General features: G+C 41.9%; 1 protein-coding gene across 1 annotated transcript in view; it reads left to right on the top strand.

Annotated features, from left to right (window-relative positions):
* The window catches only part of NOTCH2 (notch receptor 2), an 84,850-nt gene that overhangs the window by 8,494 nt on the left and 49,706 nt on the right, over positions 1 to 26,650 (top strand). The window contains exons 2-5 of the mRNA XM_027658467.1: positions 1,156 to 1,237; positions 11,113 to 11,372; positions 12,056 to 12,391; positions 18,745 to 18,867. Coding sequence (XP_027514268.1) covers positions 1,156 to 1,237; positions 11,113 to 11,372; positions 12,056 to 12,391; positions 18,745 to 18,867 — 801 coding nt within the window. The remainder of the gene's footprint in view (positions 1 to 1,155; positions 1,238 to 11,112; positions 11,373 to 12,055; positions 12,392 to 18,744; positions 18,868 to 26,650) is intronic.

The raw sequence follows: 26,650 nt of genomic DNA, 5'->3' as shown, positions 1-26,650 counted from the left end.
TTGATGCCTGTAGGTGCCTTTAATTAAGATTGTTTAAATGCTTTCCCAAATACAATAAGGTTGTGGAAATGAGGTCCATAAAGACATGGAATTGTTTGAGTTTGGGGGCCAGGAAACAGCATTGGAGGCTGGGAAGAGCTTGTGACTTCTTAGTATGCGGATAAGTTTGGGATAGAACCCAGATGATCTGGTTCTAGGAGCTTTATCTGCTGGTTTGGTTCTATTCAAATGGCAGGCTGTGGTCTAGGTGGACTGGCTAAATTTTTGTGGTTCCAGAGTGCACTCTGCTCCTGCAGGGTTTCATAATTCTCACCCTTCTGGTCACTTCAGAAATAGGCACCGAGTGCTGCTTCAGGTCCCTGTGATGGGACAAGCACTTGCCAGAGCTGGAGGTGATGTGTTGGTTCCATCAGGACAGACTTCACTAGAGCTTCCAGTAGATTTGGATAAAAATTGAGCAGCCCTGAATGGTATCATACTTAATGCCTTTTTTAAAACATAACAGTGAAAATATTGAGTTTGAGCATCTCCTCCTTAGAAATACCAAATTCTTTGCTGAAAGTCGTTAACAGCTCTGATGTTTTCACTTGCTCTCAAACACAATTCTGTCTGAAATCAGAATACCACAACAGTAGACGTTGCAGAAAATTCTGGATTGCTAGAGATTGTGGCAGGTGAACTCATGAGGGACGGATGGCCCTGTTTCAGTGCCAAGTGTTCCTAGAGATAGTAAAAAAGAAGGAAAGAGTTTGAGACAAAATATTCTGTAAGAAGGCTTAGGCGTACTTGCCTCTAATTTCAGAGACTTTCAGTCAAGAATTTTGATCAGAAAGTAGTAACTGGGGACGTTTAACCCAAAATATGCAGGTGCTGACACAAATGCCTTTGTAGCTTGCTGAAATTACTGAATGCTTTGCTTTGAAAATCTACCTAACAGATATTCTGGAAAGATTTGGTTGCCTGATGAACAAATCTGTATTTGATTCTTCTTTCAGTCTGGCTCTTTTGATGCTGCCAGAGATGAAATTAAACTATGTGATAGTGTCTTTGTTTTTGTTCCAGTCCTATAAAATTTTCATTTGCCCAAATATGCTAATGAAGCTTTGACTTGACACGTATTGTGGCTACTGATTTGACTGTTTTCTTCTCTTTCAGCTTTGCAGTGTATGGATGATTCCAAGCCATGTGTTAATGAGGGAAAGTGCATTTCGTATCAAAATGGTACAGGATATTGCAAGTAAGTTGATTTAATTTCTTATCCATTTAATTACCAATCTTTCATTCAGGGTCCTAGCCAGAAAGGAAATGTGAATTCTTAAGATTTTCTTACTGGGCGCTTTCAGCATAAGTTTTAGGACTGTTGATGTTTCTTGATAATGTGTTACTTCTTGTGTTCTAGCTTTTTGTAATGTAAGAAATCTGAAATTCTTGGGTTTGGATCTTGTCAGTAGGATTTCCTTGCATTAAATGAGGAACCGAGGCCAAATCAATCATAGAGGTAAACTCTGTACCTTGTTTCCAGGCCCACGAGTTAAGTTGAAACTTGCTCTTCGTCTTATAGCTTGCCTTACTTTTTAGAGCTTCAGCCCCAGTTTGAATATTTTTGTGGTTTTTCAGAACTATTCTGCACTTTGAAGCATCTCAGTTCCCTTCTACATGCTTAAGTGCAGGTAATACTGGGAGTTGCAAAAACAAACCAACAAAACAATCCAAACAAACATCCTGGTTTGTTTTTATTATGTAATTGATTTTGGTAAATGTTGACACCCCTCTTCAGTGGTACCTTCACTTTGCTGCTGTGTGGAGAACTCATCAGCAGAAGCTTTGACAGGGTGTGTGATGTCTGGACAATGATATCACATCTATTTAAATGTAGTTCACCTTTCAAACTGCAGTATTTGGATTTTGTTGGGTTTTTTTTAATGAAGGGATATTTTGTCAAAAGATGTATCCTCCTTGTTTGACAGGTTTAATTTACTATGTCTGCAGTAAACAGATTATCTTTGAAACATTGTTTACTTCATCAGTGCAAGTTATGTAATTTTCTAGCATTTTAAATCACTATCTTAATGCTAGAATTCTTTAAATATTAGTGAGTTTTGTCTCACTGATTCAGCCTAATTAACACACAGCTCTGCTCTTTACTGTTCTTTGCACATCCATCTTTCCTAGCCACAACCTTTAGTTCTCTATTAATGTGATACATAAAACTCAATATACTTAAATTGCACCTGTGACACACAAAGGGGAAATCATAATCTAATTTGAGGTTCTTCTCAGTTTCAAATCAATACCTGATGTGCTGAAAGACCACAGAAAAGCAAATGTGTGACTTGTTATTCCGCGTAAGTTTTTTTTTAAATTTCTAACTCCTGCTGCTTCCTAGTCTTTTCTTTTCCATGGCTTTGCATTGATGTCAGCTGAAACGAGCTGCCCTTCTGAAAAGAAAGCTGGAACTTTTCCTGCTTTACGCTTGTATTTTGAGACTGAAACAAGAAATAGTGTGACGTTAGTAGGTCTTTCTGATGTGTACTTAAGCATGGTAGTCTGGAGCCAAAGAATGTAGGTCACAAGGAAGGTAATAAGACTGGTGTTGATGTTGGTGCTGCTTGTACCTTCCTAAGGATGTTTTCTTCAACTTGCATGTTTCTCTTAACCATGTCCTAGCAATTGTTTCTTTTATAGTCTAAGTTTTTTCATCTGATTAACTTCTGTTCACTATTTGTAGTGCAGTCCAGATCTTGACACATTTCCCTCATTACAATGGCAGCTTTGACCACTCTTACATTTTTTTAGTGCACAGAGTTATTTATAATTCTAATGTTGCCTTCCTCCTTCTTGTGCAGAGTGTTCTTGCAGGTTTTAAGCCAACTCCTCCTTCAAGTAACAGCTCAGTTCCTTTGCAGGTGCCAGAGTAATTGGAAAGGACTGCATACAGAGATTAGTATGTGACTGTTTTTTTTTTTTTTTAGTTGTGACTCAAGAACTCTTTTTGCAGAAAGGAAGGAAAAAAGTAGCAAAACCCACCTCAGTTGTGGAGTCTCTACCTTTAGCAGCCTGATTCTTAGCATCCTGTTTTGGTTTTAAGGTTTTTTTTTTTTTTTCTTTCCTGCACTATGAGGAACTCTGAATAGTGGAACTTTCGATCTGGTTTAGTAATGTAAACGACTTTCTGAATTTTTGATGGCTGTAAGAGTATAAATGTTTTTGCTCAGGAGACTGAATTTATTATTATAACAAGCAGCTTGGCTTCTGGCTCTGCAGGATCACTCAATGATTAGCAACATCTCCACCCCTTCCACTTTTTTCAAGTTATCTGCAGTACTTCCTCTGCCGAGCAATAAGTTATTGTAACAGGCTCTCTTCCTCTTTCTGTATCTCCTCTCAACCGAGCTGTTTGTTGTAGTGTGTGGTCAGGCCATCCAGTCAATCTTGCTGTCTGTAAGAATCAAGCGAATGGCTGAGGGAGAACCTGCATCAGCAGAAATCAAATGTCATAAGACATGAGTAAGCACTGATAACAGAGCACCTAGTCTAGATATTTGGCCCAGCAGCTAATGGCAGCTTAGTGCTTAAACAACTTTCTTTGTTCAAAAATCCTGTAGCATCTACTCCATTAAAAAAAAAAAAACAAAACTGATTTTCTACTAAGAAACCTTTATTATGGTGTATCTGGCATCTGTTATGGGAACAGTGATTGTGACCCTTCTAAGGAAGCAGGGGTTGGATCTTTATCAGATTGCTCTTGTGAGCGCCCTTTAAGTATCTCCGTTCCCTTGGTGACGCTGCTGGCCTATGGCTGTCGTTCTGTGGCACTGTTTGATAGAGTTCCCGACCTCTCCTGACCTTGATTTTATATTTAGAAAATTACACATTCCTGCGTTTGAATCTTCCAAGGCCAGATTTTTTTGTGTGAGAGCTCTTTCTATACTCATTCAGCCACCAGCATGGTGAAGGTGCAGGCCTTATTCCGAGGAATATGCCTGTTTCTGCAGCAACATTGTAGAGGGCACCCATCCTTCCAAGCTTTTTAAGTCCTGCTTTGACAAAAAGCAGTTGCAGTTCAGTTTGGAGTTTGGCTTTGCATTGCACTGTGATGGGTTTTTTTGCTGTGATGGTGGCTTTTTTTTTCCCCTCAAAGCATCTCCAGGCAGCCTTTTGCACACTGAGGTGTCAAGCACGAAGGACTCTTCTGGCATCCTTTCATATCCAGCAGAGAAGCGGGATAATGATTCCTTGTTGCTTAATGCTAATTGTGAACTGTCTCTCGTCTTCCTGCTGCTGGATGACTGGGGAAGCAGTAATAGGAAGAGTCTGTGGGATAGTACTGTGAACTTGCAGTGTTTCTGCAGTTGCAGCAGGCTGGGAAGGAAGGTGTGGGTACAAGGAGCTGTTTCAAGGACAAGCTAAGCAGAGATTTTGGCATCGCTGGCTGCTGTTTTCTGAGTGTAAGGATCTGCTCTGCAGGTGAATGCAGGACTGAGCAGTCCCTCTTGGAGTGGGGCTGGGCCCTAAAGGAGAGTCTCTTAAATGATTTCTCCATGTTTGACAGCTGTGGCCTCTCCCAGCTTCCCGCCTCAGTGACAGGGAGCAGAAGCAAGACTGTGCCAGGGAGAGAAGCAGAAGTGGGAAGGGAGTTGACCTAGGGGTGCTCCAAGGTTTAGGGAGGAAACCGGGCCTTGCTACTTCTCATGCTTGGCTGGCTTTGAAGATTGAATTTTTGACCTTAGGACTGTTGCAATTCATGTGTCCAGAAGGGATAGCCATAGCCCCGTATGAAACCAAGTACTGCTCTAACACTAAGGTCTTTTGTTAGTCCTGATGGTGTAAAAAAACCTCAGAGCTGTGCTTAGTCAAATGGGGAGACTAAAGTGCCAAAAGCACGGTCTCCTTCAGCACATCCTCTCGTGCCCCAAGCTGTCAGGGTTTGTGCAACTTTGTGTGCTCCTCTCTCTTCAGCAAGCAGCACTTTTCTCACCTGGTGCAGAAGTTTGTGTACCTTTCACATTGCATGATAGAGTTTTTACTTCTTATCTGCAGACTGGCAACAGGAGGACCTCAAAAAATGCTAAACTCAACTCAGCAGTAGCATGGCAGTAAGGGGCTTCTATCCCAGTTCTAACCATCAGTAATTCCGACACCCTTGCCAGGTTTTTTCCTACCTTTCCTTCCAGCTAGATCTTCATAAATTAATTTTAGCTTGGATTTAAGAGGACTTCTGGGGCTGAAGGCAAGATCCTAGACTGCAGCACTGCTTCTGAGACTGCAACTGATATCATCTTCTTAGGATCTGTCTCATGAGACTAATCCCTCCTAGACCAGTGAATGGGGAATACCCATAAGAGACCTTGTAGCAGGATGAGGTCTGAGAGTTTTCCAGAAGAGGCTAAATGCAGAAGTTGAAAAGTTGTCCTTTCTGAGAATGGTCTGCCCTTTTCTGTTTCCTTCTGTCTCCTTTCAGAAGTTAAAGGAGACCCTTGAGACCAGGGCAGAGGAAAAAGGGGAGGGTACACACACTGTTAGCTTCAATTCTGGGAACAGAATTGTGACTTCAGTCACTCGGTCAGAATTTTCTACTGTGCAGACCAAAAGCTGTTCAGTGCTTTGATGGGCAGAAAAAGCTGAACTAAACCTTGCCCGTTCAGACTGTGGCTGCTGTTACTCCTCAGAGCACTGTGGAGTGGAACGCTGGAGAGGCACTTTCTGTGCACGAGGAACAATAGCTGTGTGGTGCTTTAAACACAGAGCAGAGAGGCCGTCCCATCCCACAGTTTGCATTCAAAGTATGACGCATAAATGGGTGCCTTGAGACATGGGAAGGAGCCTTTGTAAAGCTAACCAGAGAATCCTGTTCTCCCTCCTGAGAGGAGGTGTAGGTGTGGGAGTCAGAACCTGGGAGCCAGAGGGAAGTCTGGTTAAAATCTGTAACAAAATAGCTGAGACCCTTCTCACGTTAGTCATCAGACTGCATTTTTTTTCCCTCTCTGTTGAAGCATCTTCCAGTCAAAGAGAAGGGAGTATTGGGTTGAGGGGGGGAGAAGCAAGACTACTAGGAAATTCTTCCCTTCGCTTTTTAAATGAAAACCATCTGCTTCCTTCTGTACATCTCCAGATGATATCATGGGCCTGAGTAGAAAACTCCCATGAAAATCAAACATCTGGAAGTCTGGTTAAAATTGTCTATAAGGTGCATTTGAAGAGACTGTCTTGTGAATGTGCCCAGGCAAATATAGTACGGCAGATGAGGAAGTTTTTCCAACAGACCAGACATACTTTCCAGAAGTCTGTTGAGAGCAGGAGAGAACTAAGTTTTGGAAGGTAACTTCAACGTGGTTTTGTGGCAGAAGAGCCAAAAGTGCAGCTTCCGTGAATCTTTTACTTTCACTTGCAGCATTAGGTTGTTAGAGTGAATGCAGCTCTGTGGATTTGTGGATACTTCAAACTGGGATAAATACCTTCGTTTTGTTTTTACGTCTCTTGTTTAGCTCCATGAGAGCCTGAGCTAAGGCAAATGCAGGCTGGAGCTGAAAAGGAGGAGGGAAAAAAAAAAAAAGACTGAGCTCTAAAGTATTTGTGCTGGAAAGTAGCCCAGAGAGAGTAAAGGAGAAGCTTTAATTAGAAGCAGCTGCATAGCTGATGCAGCCCACAGGACATTTTCCCATTTCAAACTCTCTAGCTTTCAGAAATCATGATTTGAATTAAGTTGTATGTGAAATTTGTTCTTAAAAGATTAAATTCCTGTTGAAGTAGGTTAAGAGACCTCATGTGCTTCCAGAAAGTGCCAGAACAAACTTCATCTTCCTGTTTCTTTTTCTGAGTGTTAGATGGAAAACTGAGGAGAAACAGTGGCTTTTATTTGGAAAAGATTTGGTTTCCTGTTCTGAGCATGTCATTTGGAGCTGACACAAGCTGCTACAATTTTAAGCTGCTCTGTAGACAAGTGGCTTTTTTTTTTTTCCTCTCCTAAAGGGAACTTGAAAGAGTAGGATGGGATGAGAGCAGAGCAGGGGTGGTGGGAAGCTGGAGTTGCTGTTGAGTTTAATCATATCCTTTAAAAAAGTCTGGACTTAGACTGCACTTTTGCAGTGTTTGCCTCTATTTTTAGAGGAACAATGTGGTGCCCAATGAATCCCCCATGAATCGGGGGCAAATATTTGCAGTTTTTTCTACACCAACATTTAGAACTAAATTACTAGTATTTGTGCCTAGAAATGTTGATGACAGGAGACATGGTTGAAAATCTGGACTGTAGGTTTTTTGTTCTGTAACATTCAGAAAGGCTTGCACTGAATTGCTGGAGGGGAAAGTTGCATAACCGAGTGACCAAGCACTTCTCCAGAGGGAGAACAAAATGGTGGGTACAGGGGCTGTGTGTACCTGACCTACCGTCTTTCCACAGGCAGACATGTTTCCCTCTGGCATAGTCTGTAAGGCTTTGTCCTCCCAAATGTAAGGAACTAAAGTTAAAAGAACTTTTGCTGTTCCCTGCTGGAGCGTTCCCTCATGTTTTTCTGATTAGCCTCAGAAGATACCAGAACAAGCCTGGTCTTGGAGCACTCTTCAACTTTGTACCAGAACATTTGTGTACAAAATGCTGGGCTGTTTGTGGGTGATGGTTGTGTTGTCTCAGAGCACAGATCTCAGCTTTCCTTTTAAATTGTACCAGCAATATTCTTAATCAGTGTTGTCTAGGAGCAACAGTTAAATGCACCTTCCAGCATCCCTGAGTGTTGGTGGGTGGGAGAGGAGACATATTTTGGTGGTTTGCTGCTTGTGGACAAAACATGAAATGTTCCTCTAGACTTTCTGGTTTGCTTTACAGTCTTTCAATGAAAAATCACTTTAGGACTCAACTTCTAGATGTGTTTTGGTTTATTTTGTAGTTGTTGGTGGAGTGGGTGGTGTTGGAGTAGCTCATTTGCCTTATGAGATGGCCTAGTTGGGGTTCTGTGAAGTTCTGGTTTGTTGCTCTTTCTTTCATGATAAAGAGAACTACAAGTGTGTGTCCTGTGCCTGTGGCCTTTAGTCCGAGGAGCTTGGTGCACTGCTGACACTGAGGACTCCTTAGCTGCCCAAATCCCCCATCACTGATGGTGGTAAAACCAGAAGGAATCCCTATGACCAAATCTTGTAAGACTTCTGGGACTGAAGTTCAGTTTGTCTTTACACAATTGCTGGCTGCACATATAGATGTCCAGAGACATGATTTAACTGTGGTTACCCAGACGGTCTGTGAGCAGAGCCAGCCAGTGCACCGTGTGCAGGCTTGAATGCCGTGGGAGTCGAGCAGTCCTCCAGCTTCTGGCACAGCCGTCTCTGCTGGGTGCCAGATTTCTCTGTGATTGAGCTCCTACAAAGCTGTGCTGTAGCCCGCTGGCGTTTGGACTGATTTCCAACCTGAATCGAGGAGGGATTTGGGATGTTAAAGGAAGTCTATAGAACTGCCGTGGCTTAGGCCCAGAATACCCGAAGCCTCTTGTGTGATGTGGCTGCAGCTCGCGCTGACCGACAGCCTTCGGCTGTTACACCAAGGGTGGCACAAGAGGCAGAGGATACTCTGCATGGGTATTGTCTCAGGATTTGCTTTCTGTAACTTTATTAATCCTGCCTCGCCTTGCAAAATCTCTTCTTTCATGTCTGCTCTTGGGTATGAAGTTGAAAGTATTAAGATACGGTGAAAGGAGCCTAATTTGGGTGTGGGCAATGGTAAATTACAATTACGCACATCTATTATGTGACTTTCCTGCTTTACACATATGGCTAAAGCTAGTTAATAAATTTTAACATGAGAAAAAACAGTTGTGGTCATCTAGTAATGACCCCTTGCATAACTTGGATAATAACCTCTCTGAACAGCTTTGTTTGAACTAGCGTGCATACTCTTCCTGAAACAGCCAATCCTGGTGTTCTTTTAAACAAGCATGAGTGATGGAGAAATTCCACTGCAACCTTAAATGTGTTGTTCCAGTTGTTTCTCACTGCTACTGAGAGACTGTAGATATTACCCTATTTCTAATTTGAATTCATCTAGCTTCAACTTTTAAATGCTCATATCTGTTATCCCTTGTGCTTTCTAGATTGGGAATTATTGTTAAATCTGAGTTTTTGTAGGTACTTGGAGCTTTTGGTTAGCTGTCTCATTCCTTTTGATAAATAGACTGAGCTACCTGAGCTTTTCGCTGTGGCCAGTTTTCTATTAATCATTACTACTGGCTTCTTTGAATTCACTTCAGCTCTTCCTTCTCAAAGAACAAACACCAGAACTCATGTAATGGTTGTGCCAAGCATTTATCATGTATATCATAATCTCGTTTATTCCTACTTTGATATTTGCTGTTTGTCCATGTAAAGTATTCCTGGCCAAATGTCTCACTAGGAATTCACTTTTATCTGACTGTTAGGACTTCCCAGAGCAAGTATGTCATTCCCAGATCAGTCTCCTCTTTTGGAAGGGTTGCTGTGTATGTTTTGTTTCTAGATGTGTGACTTAGCAATTCTAAAGTGCATTTTGGGTGCTGACTGCCTCGTTAAGCTGTTCATCTTACTGTGGTCTATCTGGAATTTGTCTTCTCTCTTACCTGTGTGTTTGACCAGCATTGAGGTTTTCTGTTGTTAATCATAGATGGACGTGTTGAATAGCATAGGAACAAAGGCAGATCCGTGTAGGATTCTGTTTAAAACACAGCTTTGTGACCATACTTTGATTTTTTCAGCTGAATTGTAAAGCCTATCCACTTAGGTGTGGTGTTCTGTTGTGGTGGGGTTTTTTTGGCGTTGATTGTTGTTCGGTTGGTTTTGGGTTTTTTTCCCCTTCCAATCAACTATACACTTTTAAGTGCTTAAGGAAAAGGGAGCCTTTCTGCTGATACATTCACGTGTGAGGACTAACTCGAGACTTTGTGTATTTCTTGCAGTTGCAATCTCCTCCCTTTAGGTTTGAGTAACTCATTGATTTAATAATTGCACCTCTCCTGATCTGGAACAAAGCATATCTAATGTTCACCTCTGACTTTTTTTTAAAGTGAAATACATGTTCTCCCAGGCTGTGTGTATATTGGGTTACTCACCAGTTAACAGGTAGCTGTGCACTATAGAAAAAACTGCAAGTGGGCAGTCCTGTATGTTAGATGTTATTTTTATGCAGCGCATACCCTTGCAGCTTTCTGCTACCTGAAAGAAGCAAATGGGACTGTGGGTGACGCAGAGATGGGCTTTGCAGGCTTGCTTGCCTGCATCCTTTATCTCTGGAAGTTAAATGGAAAATCTGTGGTACAAAGGCCAGCTAAAAGATGGATTACAACTGACAAACGCAGTCAGACTGTATTGACATAAGTTTAGGTTAGAGAGAAATAACTGCAATTATTCTGCAGTCGGAGATCTTTGTATAAAATATTGCCCTGGTTGTAGATAGTGTGTGTGTACTCGTTTTTCTGTGGGAGACAGAGGAACAATGACCTTGTCGTTAGGGTACTAGCCAGGGGCGTGGGAGACCTGACTGCAGTGCTTGTGTTGCTATTTGAGTGCAGGCTTCAGCATGTCACAGTCCCAGATGCACTTATCAACATGAGGATAACAGTATATTCCTGTCTCACGGGAGTGTTGTGGAGAAAGATCTGCTACAGATCTTCAGGCCCCCAGACACTTCATTTCTACAATGTTTATAAATATTGTGAAAGACGGATAATACCTGATGTTAATACCTATTATACTGCTTGATTTTGTTCTAGAAAAGGATGCTTGTTAGAATGGGAGTAGGTGCAAGGAATTGTTATTCAGTAACTCTTTAACACTTAGGCTTTTACTGAAGTTTTGAAGGGAAGTGCAAGAACGAGGTTCTGCATTTGATGTAACTGTGATTGAATTTGGTGCTTATTTATTTTGTAACAAGCGATTTCACAACTTGAACTTAAGATTTCAGTGATCTCATTTGAGACAGTCCCACAGGAAGTCCCTGTTACATCTGTGATGTTAATGTTTAGGTTTGTTAGTGTTACTGTTAATTATGGCAAGTTTCAAGACTTTCAGTGGCCGTGGAACTTCCATTCCTGAAATCTTCCCAGGACAGCAAGGCTTCAGGTGAGTATGCTGCAATTCATTTCTTCTCTGTTGCAGGTGTCGAGAAGGCTTTCTTGGAGACTACTGTCAGTACAGAAACCCCTGTGAGAGCAATACCTGTAAGAACGGGGGAACTTGTGAAGTTGCCTCTCTGATAGGAAAGCCTACCTGCAAGTGTGCTCCAGGATTCACGGGAGAGGACTGTCAGTACTCAGAATCACACCTCTGCTACGTGTCCCAGCCCTGCCTGAATGGAGGAACTTGTCATCCCCTCGGCCAGGAAACGTACGAGTGTGTCTGTCCTCCAGGTTACACAGGTGGGCTTCTGCATTTCTACCTCCAGACTCCCTCCTTTGTGAATTGCTTCATCCTGGAATGTTCTGGGCCAGTAGTAATATGCTCTCAAATTTTCTAACTCCAGCACAAAAAGTGAGAGGAAGTCTAAATGACTGCATGACCAAAAAAAGCAAAGGGGAATAGGGACTCAAACTCCCTACCCTTTACACGTCAGCAGAAAAACATTTGGATCTTGTAGGGTTGTCCATGTGGGAAAACTGAGTGCAGAAGCTACTCTGGAGTGGCTGTTACACTTTGAATTCAGAGTCTAGTTTCTAGGGAAAAAAGGCAGCAAATTTGTCCAGCAAAAGCTTTCTGTGGGAAAACTATAATTGGATGCCTGAGGGGAGAAGCATGGAAACTTACTCTTTTCACTCTTGAAGGGCATATAGAACAAGAGTGACTGTCAGTGTATAGTATGATTTCAGATCATGGGTTATTTTTATAAATCACAATATTCTATATCTTGCTGCTATCCTGTAAATGACTTCATACTGTAACCACAAATGAATTTTCATTTCACATGTTATACTGTAAAATGCAGACATCAGTTTTCCTGTAATAATGCAAAGATTTAATACACTAATAATTTTGAGGTAGCATGAAAAAAAGTACTATTTTCCACAGAAATAACGTTTTGTTAATCTGTCTCGCTTCCCTACAGGAAGGGATTGCCAGTGGATTGATGCCTGCACATCTCAGCCTTGTGCCAATGGGAGTACATGTAGCGTGTCAGGAAATAAGTTCTCCTGCATCTGTCTTTCGGGCTACACTGGCCCGAAGTGCGAGACAGATGTGAATGAGTGTGTCACACCAGGGCTTTGCCAGCATGGTGGCACCTGTGTCAATTTGCCCGGTTCCTACCGCTGCCAGTGCAAGCCAGGCTACACAGGGCACCGCTGCGAGAGCGTGTATGTGCCGTGCTCCCCGTCACCCTGCATGAATGGAGGGACCTGTCATCAGACAAGTGACTTCACCTTCGAGTGCAACTGCCTACCAGGTAAATGCTTCGGAGGTGCTTGGCTTTGCAGTCTTGTCTCTGCGCTCCTGTGTTCTTCTGAAAGCTTCTCTTGGAGTTTGTGTGTGATATGTCTGTAGTGGAAGGTAGAAGGGAGAGAAAGCTCAGCAAGGCGGGAAGCTCTGCTAGGATGTTAATTTCTGCATGTTGGAATTTCATAATGTGGACGGGAAGGACAGGGAAGGCAGCTGGAAATGGCAAATTTATTTGGAACACGATTAGAGGAAGAGAATCAAATAGGTAAGAACTATGACGTAGATTCAAAGAGGTTAGGATGGTGTCTCCTAATGCCTATTTGGAATGCAAAATGCCAATAACACAAGCCTCTATAAATACATAGTTTTGTGTCAGTAAAGGCCACAGTTAACTTCAGTGCTTGAATGAATGTGTATCTTTCTCCTTCTCTGTCTTTACCCCTAAAACACATTAAGTTCTATTATCTTCCTTTTTTTCTTCTCCAGTTCCTCCAAATCTAGCAAGATATCATTTCCAACTCACCACACCTTTTTTGTCTCCAAATAAATGATGACTGCTTGTTTTCTGATGCTGTTAGCTGCCCTGAGTTCATCCACAGCAGGGATGATGTACTTGCTCAGGGTCATGGGCGGCGTTGGTTTTGTGTGTCAAGCTGGGCTCTGGTCACCAAGGCATCCGTCTCTACACGTGACCTTATGTCACCTACTTGGGGCCCTGGGGGTCTCATCCCTTCTTGCTCCCTATCCACTTGTCATACTCGACCACAGAGCAGTACTAGTTGTCTTTGCATATCAGAGTATTTTTAGGCTGATATTTTTTTACTGAGTAATTCAACTCCATGGGAAACTGATTGTTTGGAAATGCTTTTGACTAGACTTCCTACTTAAGTGTATTGCAGTCTGGCATACAAGCAGTTGGTGTGTGGTAATCTGGAAAAGTAAACTCTCCCCTTAAGCGTTTCTCTGTTGTTATTTATGTGAAAGATGTAGCTGCCATATACTGTTTAGGATGAATATAGAATGGTGGTCTTCTCATGAGGATCATTTGGAGTCACAGGTATGTGTGGAAAGTGCATTTAGAACTTGTGAAAAATGTTCACTTTTTGGAGATCTTTTCTTGAGGTGTTCACTCACATGACCTTAACTGTACATTGCCAACCTTAGCAAGTGGCTGCTCAACAACTTCCTGGGTTGCCTGAGCAAACATGTAACTTTGAAGAATTTATCAAAGTCAATCTTAAAATAGAAGGATGGACCTTTATTTTTCAAAGCAATTATTTCTAACTATGCTTGAAGAAAGAGTGCTTTGAAACTGCTGGTGTCTTAACTAACACTTCCTCTCAAGGAATTTATTGCTTTTCTGCTTTGCATCATTTTAAAATGAAATTATAAACCAACTATCTCTGGATTAACGGTCACAATCAGAATTTCAGAATTTTCTGAAAGTCATGTCTGTTTAGCCAGTTCAAGGACTTGAAGGCCTCGTGTGGGATCAGTGTGGTGGGGGGAAGAAGTGGGGAAGATGAAATTGGAGGGACTTGATCCTGTAAAGCTGATAAGACAGTTTGCTTTAGTGATTCCCTTACAGGGACACAAGACTGAGTAGAAGCAGATTTTCCCTTAGACAAGTGTGTGGGCTGGCTGAACTATGGTCAGGAAATGAAAATGAGATTACTATAGTAACAGCTACACATCTACACTGCTCACACATTTTGGATTATTAGCTGCTTTTTTTGACTTGTTACACAGTGTGTATAGTGAGGTTGAGTTAATGCAGCTTTGAGAGCCTTCACGTCTGTATTTCCTGTATTTGTTTGAGTTGGCCATGCTGTTTTGCTAGCTCGAATTTTTAAAACTAGTCATTTGAAAAACAGCAAAAAAGGGAGCTGTTGTAGAGGCCCGAATGCTTACAGTAGACTCTGATAAAGGCAAGGCACTCAGCCATTTCTTCCCCCTTGGCGCAGAGCAGAATTTCTGAAGTGTTGGAAAAGGTTTTGTCTGGGAAGGAAAGGTCAGCAGAAAGAGAAGAGAAACGGTGGCCCGTCACGCCTAGGGAGGATGTGAACAAGGCCTGCTCCTCTGCAAGAGTGTGCCAGGATTATGGACTAGAAATTCCTCTTTGGCCTCCCTCTCTGAATTGGAGCAACGCCGATGATACTGTGACTATAAATGGAATTGCTCTAGCCCTTCTGGACTGCCTTAAGATGTAACCATCACTCAGGGTTATGGCCACAGATGCAGGAGGCATCTTGAACTGCTGCAGTGGCTTTTGATATGATTTTGCATCTTGTGACCTGTAAAACTACTTTGAAGAAACTGTTCAAGCAGCAATTTAGGCATAATTAAACTACTTCTGGCCTGGCCCTGAAATGGTTTCTTGTTTCCTGTAGGTGTTTTCTTCTTGGCTTTTCAGCAAATTTAATTTTTTGTAAATGCAGATACATGAGAACAAGAGCTTGAAAATGCAGTAAAATCCTAGAACCTGGAGTTACATGTCAGAGCACCTTTTCATGCTGGTGCACAAGTACTGTGTATGTCACTTGTTGGTGTACACAAACAAATCTTGCATTAGGTAATTAATGAAGTCATGTGTGTTAAGTCGTAATTTGATGGCGAGTGTAAAGTGGAGTTATATATACTGTCACTATTGCATGTGTCTGAAAGGTAACCTCATTTTCTATCCATCTAGTGTAATCATTTTTCCTCTGGGCTTTGTTGATTTAGGTAGAAATGGGATTGCAGACAAGTGAGCATGTTAGGTCAATCATAACAGAGTAGTAGTGAAAAAAATATTTCCTTGAAAGAGACTTAACCTGAAGCATTAGCAACTCCTTTAAATAGAAGAATGAGCTTGTAGTTATAAATATTTGACAAAAAAGGAGTTCATTTGGCAACTAACCTTTAATGGAATGTTAAACAAGTCAATAGAGGAAGTTCTTAGCTGGGAAAGTGATTATTCATTGTTATCCATCAAAATAATTACCCATTAACTAAGATAAGGACCCAAGGGAATTCCAAGGGCTTGTTCAGGAAACGATCTGTCAGGCTGGAGCAGGCTGTTTATGAGAGCTGGAACACTTCCTGGGAAGAGGAAGTAACCTCACACCAGTTCCTAGCGGAGCGTCACGCTGTGCCATGCAGTGAGCATCACCAGTGGGGTCCAACACACGCTGAATTTCCATGGCAGGAAGACTCTGCTTGCTGGGATTTGGAGATGAGCACCCTCCTGTGGGCTGTGAGGTTCTCCATGCCAGCAGCCCCGGGGTATACCAGGTGGAATGTGTGCCCTTGTGCTGCGGATGAGTTGACTCTCTGACCTGGAGTAGCCCAGCTCAGTTTTAGCAGTCTACATCCCTAATTTCCCTTCATCAGGCCCTAAGTCTGGCAACAACTTGACATTTTCATTCAGGTGTCCCCATTACTAATTGATCCTGCAGAAAATCTGAGGTGTAATTGATAAGTTGAAATAAGGCTAAGGAGTAAGATTTGAAGGGAATTGGGCCTGGTGCTCTGGAATGGGGTGGAGATTTCAGATGACGTAGGAATAAAGTTATCTGCTTGTGTCAGTCTGTGTACTAGGGGAGGAACAACATGCTGTTAGCAGTGAGAACGCTTTTCCCCTTGAGGTTCTCATTCCTTAGTTTGTTCTTGGAGATACAGAGCAAAAGTCAGGATGTGTATTCCAAACTATTCTCGTGCAGGGAGAAAGCAAAGGACAAAAAGTGAGTCCCAGCACAGAGGGGAACAGGAAATAGAGTCAGGTGTCCAAATACATCAAAACAGTGAACTCTGTGGCTTTCTGGATAAGAATCAGATTATATAACTGCGAAACTAGATCCTGGGATCCAGCTAGAGAAAAGCTCACATATCTCAGAGCAAATTCATGCTTGTCATGCTCAAATGTAGGTTTGTTGGCCCAGGCAGCCATGACTCTAAAGGGCTGATTTAAGAATGAAATCTAAAGTTCACTAGGACAGGTTCATTTACAAACTAAGCAGATTGCAATATTGCAGTGTAAGGGGGACTTGAAAAGGACACAAAAATCATCCTTTACACCTTTTAGGCGTTATGAAACTAAGCCACAGTTGTTCTTCAGAGTAAGACAAATTTAAAGGGAACTTGGGAGTTGGGAAGTTACCAAAAAAAAAGAAACTTTTATTTTCTTCAGCTGTGCAATCAACATAGTGTTGTCTTCCCCGTTTCAAGCCTTCCTGATTCCCTTTCTGTTGGAGATGTCTTTTGACTGAGCACACTTGTCTGTGTGTCATTTCTCTTGAACCTTTTTACTGCATTGCTTTTTCCTTTTGTAAGCTATTTTTTCTTGTCTCAATTCTACTGTCATTATTGCTATCCTCCAACTTTTAGTGTGGGATTAATGCTTTTCTACATTTGTATGAGATGCTTGAGGACCATCTCTTAGGTGGTAGTGTAAGTGGTTAAAATGTGAAAATATACAATGGCTTGGTGAGGTTTTTAGTATTGGGGTGACTTCCATGCTTTGTTATTTCTCAGAATCACTGGGCCACTTTAAATTTGTGTGCAGTACAGTGAGATTAATTTCTAAATAAATGCTTGCTGTCAGGAGTTAATTTATTAGAAAGTAGAGTTGATCTTCATATTGTCAGTACTGAAGGGATAAAAACTTTAACCTTGTGTCTGTGGTTCTGGGTGTATTTCCATGCTGATCACGTGCTGGTGTGAGTACAGTCTGTGGTCAGTGGGATGATTCCTCTCAAATTGAAACACAAGCTGATAGAACACCCCTGTGTTTTACAGCTGAGCCTTTGCTCATGCTTGGTAGCTTTATACAATATTCAACATAGGGGGCTGATACTAACTGAATTCCTTTGTTGTTGTTCCTCAACAGCTTTTGCCAGGAAGGTGCTGCTGTAATGATTAGAATTCAGGCTTATATTGTATTTCCTCTTAGTTTTAAGCTTCCCTACTGTCATGGAATTTCTAGGATCTTGGGTGGAGGTCAGAAGGGCTGTGAAGGTAGAGAGTAATATTGAAGGTCTTTTGGTTTGGGTTTTGTGTGGAGTGGGTTTTTTGTGGTTTTTTGTTTGTTTGTTTGTTTTTTTAATGTTGAATGCTGTTCCTTGCTGATGGATGCTAATGCACTCTGTACAGCTTGGAAACAGCACTTCTCATCGCTTCTGACTCACCTGTACAGTTGGAGAAATTCAAGAGATGGGAATACACACAAATCACCTAAGTCTCTTGAGAGTAGCAGTAGTCTGGAGAAGCTGCCTCAGAGATTTATAGTCTCGTCTCATCTGCCACACAGCATGATCTACGTTAGACCAGATGTTGCTTAGAGGGTCTGTGTGACTTGACACAGATGTTATGGAAGGGTCTGGAACAGGACATCAAAAGTAGAGGGGTTAAAACATAATTCTGGATGAGAGAACTCTGTCATGTTAATATTACATTCCAGAGCAGTGAAGAGGCAGAGCTGATGTTTTAAATTAACATGTGTGTTCTGGAATCATTTACTTCATCCACATTAGCATGCATCCACTTGTGCTTTGATAAATAGCACTCTCGTCGAGCAGAAATAGCAGGTTTATTTAATGAAGCATGAACTAAATCAGCAGGGGAAATCAAGGGGAAGACAGATCATTGAAAACTCCCTTCCCTAATGTCCCCACTTCTTTGAAAAGGGGAGGGAGATCTAGAAAGGATGATTTGTCAGTGTGGCTATCTTCATTAGAAGCTTGGGTTTTCATTGGGGAAGGGTATCTGGTTTCTGGTTTTTGGTCAGGGCTTAGCATGTAAGCATCACTTAGGTGGTGGCTAATTTGTTGATTGACTGACTTGTGCAATACCAAAGAGGACTGGATCAGGAATTTAGAAGCTCATTTTCAAAACATGAAAGATCTTTCTTTGACGTTGCCAAGGCAGACTGTGTTGAACTATTCATGACATGCACGCCAGGCACTTTTTTGCCATGGGAAAAGCTTGTCCTTGCTGATGCTCTAACTGCAGCTTGGTGGGCAGTGACAAGCTTATCTCATAGTAAACTGTCTTGGTATTGCTTTGAATGGTTTTTGAATGGTTTACTTTGAATGACAGTGCTCCTTAGTCACTTAAAGAGAAAATCCTTGTGTTTTCTGGTTGTGAAAACATATTTGGCTGTCTACCCACGGTAGTAGTGTTTTAACTATGTCATCTGACCTGCATGCTATTAGCAAAGGCATTCAGCAGTCTCTGTTAACCGTGCTACATGGAGGTTCCTCAGGATTAGGTTAACAGGGCGAATGTTTAAAGAAGAAAAGAGGGCAAGCTGCGTGAAGGGTGAATTCTCTTCAAAAGAGGTGGGAAGCCCATTTCACTCTGCTATGTCTGTGCTTTGTCCAGGTTTCGAGGGAACCGTCTGTGGCCACAACGTTGACGACTGCCCGAATCACAAGTGCCTGAACGGGGGTGTCTGTGTGGATGGTGTGAACACCTACAACTGCCGCTGCCCGCCCCAGTGGACAGGTATGTGCTGGGCAAAACACACGCAGGGCTTGTGGCCGATGCACAGCAGGAGTTCTGCCCAGCTGAATGCAGAGCACGGCTGTGCCCGTTCCTGCACCCCGACAGAAAACTGCATCAAAGCTACCACAATGGAGGGCAATTTCCCACTGAAGTATTCCAGGCATGCATGCATGGATTGGCAGACAGGTACTGTGATTCCTGAGCTGCAACACAGAGCTGCACTTCTTGTTTGGATTACTTCACAAGGGGATGTATGTTTTCCAAAAGTACAGAACATGGCTTTGCTGTTGCAGGTGTGTGCACATTGCAGTGCTTCGCTGATGCATTTGAGGGTAATTTTAACCTGGGATAATGATCACCATAATAGTAATACTGCTGAGGAACAGGGCAAATCTGAAAGGAGGAATAGGTTGGGGAAAAGGAGGGAAGAGAAGTAGATGTACAGACAGCTTATGGTTTTGCTACTATTATTTTCCTGCTTGACTGATTTTTATCTGGAGTAGCAAAGCTGCTTTTGCTTCATAAATGAATCCGTATTACTCTGAGTCAGTAGGGGAAAAGAGTGTGAATTTCAAGAAAGTGTTATGCATGACGTAAGGAAGCAGCTTACAGGAAACTCAGTGTCATATTTAGTTGCAAAATGTCTCCATACCTCAAAAATAAACAAATACCTCCGGTTATGGGGTGAGCTTGAGTCATATTAGTCATTCTTAGCTGGTGCACTTCTTCAGTTGAGTATGCTTTTACCCTTATTTCAAAATCATAGGTAAAAAAAACAGACTTAAAACTGGGTTTAAAAAAGCTTTTTTCCTCAGAGAACATTCATTCTTACTGTAAACAGTTTGTCACTAACTGCAAAGGAAACTACCAGTTAAGAACCCTCATTAACTTGAAAAAAAAATAATTCTTAAATGAAGTTTAAAGCCACATAAAAGAGTGAAGTGCACCACAACTTGCATAGCTCTGTGAAACTAGGTGTAAATAGGAGAGAATGAGTCCTCCCCTTGATGAGCAAATGTCTGTGCTTCTATACTGCTTCTCTATATCCTTAAAGCATACAGAAAGTGAGACCTGTAAAGGAAAACATTAAGAGAGCTTGGGTGTTGAGACAGCAAACCCTTAGTGACCCCTAAAATCTTGCTCCATGCTGCAGAAATTATAAACCTTGTTATGACTTCCAGTGTCTGTCAGTAGCAAATTAATCTCAGACTTATTCCCGAGCACAGAGAATATGATGATCATGAGTGTATAATCTACAAGGGATTATTTTGCTATCATAAATTTAGCTTGGTTTACAGGATTTGGGTGGATGTCTGCTGTCAGCTAGGGATGACTTCTGCAACTCACCTGGAAGAGACCTTGGTGGTAACAGGCTGTGATTCTGTTTGGTGCTTTGATGGATTGTCTCTGAGATCAACCACTGAAGTTCTTTGCAATGCAGTTATGGTGGTTCCCTCTCTGAACCTGTTATGGGGTTCTCAATAGCATTGAGAAAAATCGCTGGACCTGTGTTGTGGCCTAGTCTTGTGTCATCTTTCTTCTGTGTGGACAGTTTCTCCAGAAAACCTTGTGTGCGTGAAGGAGGCTTCCTTCCAGTGAAACCCTGGAAAGAGAGAGGAACTCTCCAAACCTTGTGTTCCCATGGCTTTCTAACACAATTTAATGGAATGGACTTTCTGAGAATTTCCCTTGTTTGTGGTACCAGTTAAGGTTGTCAGTGCAGCAGTGGTTTTAGGTGATGGGTTCTCAAGTCCGTTGCCTTTCTAGACTTAGAGTCAGGTCAGTTTGGAAATAAAAATGATCTCACAGTTTAGGAAACAACAGCTTGGCCGTTTGAACAATAAAGGTTAGAGCCTTTGGAGAACTGAACTGTCTTGTCTGAAATGCACAGTGCCAGTTTCTGTGATTCTTCTCTGTCATCTTAGTAGCATTTTCTTGAAAGAAATTTATTTCTCTCAATGGGCTTCAATCCCTTTATTGCATTTTCAAATAGAGACCAAGGAGGTGCAAGAAAACAGTACATGTTCAGCTTGGAGACATAAGTGGTGATACTGAGGCAGGGCACAAAACAGGGAAGGTGGATAGAGGACTTCTGGAATAGTTTGGAGGGAGAGATGACTTTTTTCAAGATTAAACTGCACTTGATGCTGAGAGGAAAAAAACTACAAGAAAACATTAGTTATTCAGCAATAAGGAAATGCATAAGTGGAGGTCCATCCTTTGCACAAAGTGGGTTTACAACATTTTAATCTTCTCTAAGGTAAGTGAAAAGGGGAGAGCTGAGCAGACAACTCTTTTGGAGTCTGTCCTGATAAGCGTTACAGCCCAACAGTGTCAAACCATGAGAATGAGCGCTTCAGGAAATCAAAAGCATTCAGTAAGACCTTGAGGTTAGAGGACATTGTGTACTGCTCAAAAAAAAAACAACCAAACCAAATACCCATGTCTGTAAGTAAATGTCAGCCAAAACTGAAAGGATGTTAAATTTTCTAAAAATACCTAACAATATTGATGTGCTGTCTTGATAACAATCTCTTTTTTCAAATACTTGTCAACTAATCTGGGGGCAGTTTGTCTGTTTGCAGTTTTAGTCTTTATTTAATCTTTGTGCTGCGAATGATGCTCTTACCATGTTTGTTAATGCAGTCTGTGCTTCATGGCACAGAGAAACCAGTCCCATTCCGTGCTAGAAAAATCAAGAAGCTGTGCTGCATCCTATGAAGAAAAGTTTTCTGTAAAGTAATACTGAAGCATCCTTTACTGAAACAGAATCTGTTCTAATTCCTTTTGGTAACCATCTGCTTCTTGGCAGGTGGTAGGCTGGGCTACATAGTTATGCATTTTTTAAAAAAAACAACTTTTTTTTCTACTTGCTCCCACCTTTTGTGACGCTGTTTGCTTTCGGTCTTATTTCCTACTCTTCAAACAGAACTCACTGCTCCTTTTTTGTTGAAGTGCCTGCATTCTCATTCTCATTTTGCTGTTTTTTCCGGAAAGATAAAATCTTGCCTTTCAAAAACAGTGACGAGAAATTCCTGCTGTCACTAATGTTTTTGTCACCTTCAAGTTCTCGTATTTCATGTAGTTATAGTGATCATCAACCTCATAAATTTGTGACTGATAAGACACTCTTAGATGTTTGGGTGAAACTGCCCCAGATCTTTCCTCTTGCTGAATGTTAACTGATTGTTTGTTTAAGGATGACTTTATCTTGTCCCAGGATAAGTCCTTTGTTAGAACCGATGTTTGTTGGGTCCTTTCAAAGCACAGCGTTGCAGATGTGTAAGGAAGGTCCACCTTTTCTTGGAAATAGACCTGGATGCTTTCATGAAAGACTGAAGTCTATTCCTCTGTGCGTGACAGGCCAGAGAATTTGGTGTACACATGATTTGAGTCAAAACTAGCCAAAAATCCTCGCTAACGTCTGTGCCATGTGAAGACTCTGCTTTATGCTGCTGTTCTGCAGCAGGTAATCCAGCCTCCTGGACTCACTGTGGTCTGAGGAGGAAGGTGTCTTTGCCTTCCCTCCCTGCTGCCAGCCACTCTTCCCCTTCCCCTGAGCTGGCTCTGATATTTTTTGGATTGTGCCACTTTAACTCACTAATCTAGTAAAACATCCTGTCCAGCTGCCTTTTTTTTTTTTTTTACTCTTGCCTTTTTCTTTTTTTTTTTTTCTCTGGGATCAGGAATTAAAATTCACAGAGCAGTCTCATGGGTGAGTGGATGCAGAGGAAGTGATGGCAGTCCAGGGCTGTAAAGTTGTGGAAAGTTAGGGTGTCCTTCCACAGCCACAGTGAAACCACCTGAGAATTTAAAGGATACTCAGTCATCGCAGACTACATTTCATCTAAAGAAACAAAGCTTTGTTTAAAAATGCACCTGTTCATTCTGTTGATCTAACCCGTGCAGCTTTGGGTCAAGAAAGATGACTTGACAATTTGCATACTAAAGTGATTAACAATATAAAATGCTGTAAATGCTTTTGTTTTTCTTGGCTGAGAAGGACTCCTGCCTCACTGTAAAGTTCGCAGTATTTCAGAGGATCTCTGTGAATCTGTGTTTGACCCAAATTAAGTTTCAGGAGCAATGCACAGCAGAGATTGATTTGTATCTTCCTTGGAGTTAAACCTTTTGCACAGTTCACTCCTGAAGTGCTGCATCAGAAGCTGTGGGCTGAGTCTCTTGGTTTGGGGACACACTGTGTCCACACTCGAGCGGGTTTTGAAAGACCTATACTACAGAGCTTCAGTTGCAGGCTTGGCCTGCTTGCTGCCTTTCATTCCCTGTGGCTGGGAAGGGGAGGCTCCCATGGCAGTTTTATTTATTTAGGCTTTGTTTTCCCCTGAAAAGAGGGCTCCAGTGAACTGTATATTTTAAAATCTGGGTGACCTTTGTCTCAAGGGAAGCACAGTGTGCTAACAGCTGACTCCACCAAAGAACTCCAGTGCTGGGACCTAGCTTAAGCAGCAAATGTTTGTCTTGAGCAGAAAAGCTCTTCAGGCAGCAGGGCTGTGCTTTTTAATTAAAATAGCTGTTAGCTTGGTCATATGCTCTTACACACTAGCAGAAGGGTTATTTTTCTGCAGAGCTTTAGGCAGGAGTTTTCAACAGAGGGAGTTAAGGGTTCGATTCCTATTTAATTAGAGTAATATTTGCTCCCTACCTTGGTTTTCTTTGAAAATCCCAGCCTTAAACTCTGGGCAGACGTGACTTTGCTAAGAAGGGAGGATAAAGATCAAAAGGCTAATGTTTAACATTTTTATGCAAGTTCATATGCTCTGGTATTTTGGTTTTTTAAAACTTTCTTTGCCAAATACCGCTTCCCTCAGCTTCTGTGTCACAAAGCATACTGTACCAAGTCATGTTAGGTTAGTGTTCAAAAAATTACTGCCTTCCTGGAGTACTTACACTCAAAATGTGGAGGAACTAATTCTGACAGTAGGTGGCTTGGATCCTAAATGTTGAACATGCCAGCCTCCTAAGTCACTGAATATACATCCTTGCTGTTCTCTTGAGGGTGTTGATTATTATGTGATAGCGCCGTTGGGGTTGTGCTCCTGGTTGCGTTATCCTAGACGACGTCCAAAGACCTTTGTATTAGCTCAGGGGGGCTGGGTCACACTCCTATGAGAAATGCAGTTATCTTCCCCAGTGGTGTAGCAATGATCAGCTTTCTGGTGCTTTTCCAGGCTTTATTAAAAAGCATAGTGGCCTCTTTCGTACTGCCTGAGATCCGTCTGTGCCAAACTTGACAAGTTGGCTGGTGTCACTACAGTAGTATCTCCAAGAGACAGCTCGGAAAGAGGCCAAGAGGGATTATGATTCTTTTTCTTCCTTCATGTTTGAACTGTCAGATACAAAGGGACCAGGGGGCACGTGGAAGCCTCTGGAGGTGGCAGCTCTGAGTTTGAGTGTACAAATGGTTTGAAGTATCGGACACAAACAGACTTTATCCTGGACGTTGTTTGTTTCTCTTGTGGCACTTGGTTCCAGTGTTGAGCAGAGCAGATGGATTTCAGAGGCATTAGAAGTTACACCCTTAGCTGGTATGGATTCTGGAACACCTACCACAACCTCCTGTTTGTTTTGTGCTGCTTTTCATTTCCCAACTGCAAGCCTTGGATAGGAGGTAGCTGTAATAAAACACCTGAGGTGTTAACAGCTGAACTGATCTGATGACAGAATGACAGCATCCAATTTAGACCACACTGCTGCTTCTTCCCTTGTGTCTTTAGTGGCTTTCCAGGTTGGAAAATACTCTTTGCGATCAAATGTACCAAAGAATCTCTTGTGGAGATGTCCTTTTCATGTGTTTGGCACTAAATCAAAATAGGCCAGACCCCTCTGGTGAGGCTGGGTTGGTGGATGTCTGCTGTGAGACCAGACTAATAGGTAACAGTTGTTTTATCTGCAGCTGACTTGTTCCTGGCAGTTTCTGTCCCTTCCCTTGTACTTAGAGTGAGATGATTTGTCTTTGTGTAATTAGTAAAGATGTGTTGCTGAGATAGCTTGAGAATAGGAAGCTTTCATTGTAAGTTTTGGCTCCAACTATAAATTTTTTTTTGCCTTGCAGATCTTTTCACTTGTTAGGTATTTCCCTGATTCACTGGGTTTTCCAGAGGAGGTAAAGAGAAGGACAAAGCCAAGAGTAGCTTGGTAATGTGTTTTTCCTGTTGTTTACTTCTCTGTCCTGCTGCTGTCCCCAGTCATTTCACCTACTACCACCATATTAAATCAGTCTGTTATTAGCACATCAGTAATAATTTTTAATGAATTGTGTTCTGATAATTTGTATTATTGCCTCTGAAGAGCTCAGTTAGGGCTGCCCTCACTACCCAGTAGTCTGTGGGGAGTAATTTAGGGCAGTATTTAATGGATCAGGCCGTGCATAAGTCTCTTAAAGCCCAGAGTTTTGTATTTGAGGGTTGTAAAATCCCTTGTAAAAGCCCATTAGTTCCACTACATGCTTCCCAGTGTGGTTATGAAATTAAACTCTTTTCTCCACCATATTAGTCTAAAATAAACACAGATGTTTGCTCTCTACAGTTGTAGATTCATCTTCAATTGTTCAAATTCTATATTAAGCTCTTAAAATTTATGATATCTTGGATGGTATTTGACATTGCCCAATATATAATTAGATCTATTAAAAACAAAACCAAAAACCCAATACCTGAGGTTGGGGAACGGTTGCTGCTGCTTTGCTGCTCTGGGAGAAAGATGCTGTGACATCCTGGGGAAGGAGCATGTTTTTGAGAGTGTGATGCTTCTTACTCCCTCAGAAAAGAAGGGAAAAAATAGTTGGCTTCAGTCCTTTTTTCTGGGGAAACTACTGTAATACTTAAGCAGGGAAGACCTTTACTAAACACAACACGCAACTGGGGGCACTTCTGGCAGGTGTAAACAATGTAGTCCATGGAATTCTGTGTGTCCCTGAAGCCATCCTTGGAACTGAAGACATCAGTTGTATTCATTGGATTACCTGCAGTGAGCTGTGGACATGGCTCTGTGGGAGTGTCTGGAGTTTGGATGTGATCTGGATATCACATTTGAGATCCCTTTCAGGTATTACCTGTTTATTGCTCTGGACATTTTGGCCTATATAAAAGTGTTCCCTCCTTCAGAGAAGTGTGAAGTTCTCTGCTTTGAGATACCTTGTGTCAATAAAGCACATTAAATTAATGATCAGATATTTTCTTTTGTATACTTTGCTACGTGCTCTATCTTCCCAGCAATAACTCTTGTATTGTACTTTTTACCAGCTGCCTTTCTCCCTTTGTGGGTAGCAATTGCTTTGTAAGTCTCTTAGAAAAGTTTTCTCTCCATCAGTCTGTCAGACTATGAACTCTACCTCTTTTCAGTGTCTTTACTGAGAGGTGGTGGCTTCAGTACTGCAAAATGTGTTGCAGACTGAAGCAGTGCCATTGCTGTTGCACAACAAGTGTTTGCATTAGTTATTCTTCCTTGTAGTCAAATGTCTGCTCAGTGATGTTTATTTTGTTGATTAAACCTGTGATTGAGCAGAGATCCCCACTGAATTGTTTCAGGGAAGCTGATGTTTCCTCAAGGAGTGCCTAACCTAAACCTTCTTCAGCAAGTCTGTTTACCTTTGTATTTTTGTTGGTGTTTGTGCATCAAACCTTGTCTGCTGTTGCACTGCCCAGCAGCCTCTCTTGGTTGAATCTGTCCGAAATCCCCTGGCTTCCTCTTGGGAAACATAAATGTTATTTTGCAAAAGATACCACTGCCTACTGTTCATCTTCTTCCAGGCCTTTAATTAGAT

Source organism: Corapipo altera, unplaced genomic scaffold, assembly GCF_003945725.1.
Source record: "Corapipo altera isolate COAL_440 unplaced genomic scaffold, ASM394572v1 79, whole genome shotgun sequence".
NCBI lineage: Eukaryota > Metazoa > Chordata > Aves > Passeriformes > Pipridae > Corapipo > Corapipo altera.
This window is presented reverse-complemented; position numbering and strand designations above follow the sequence as displayed.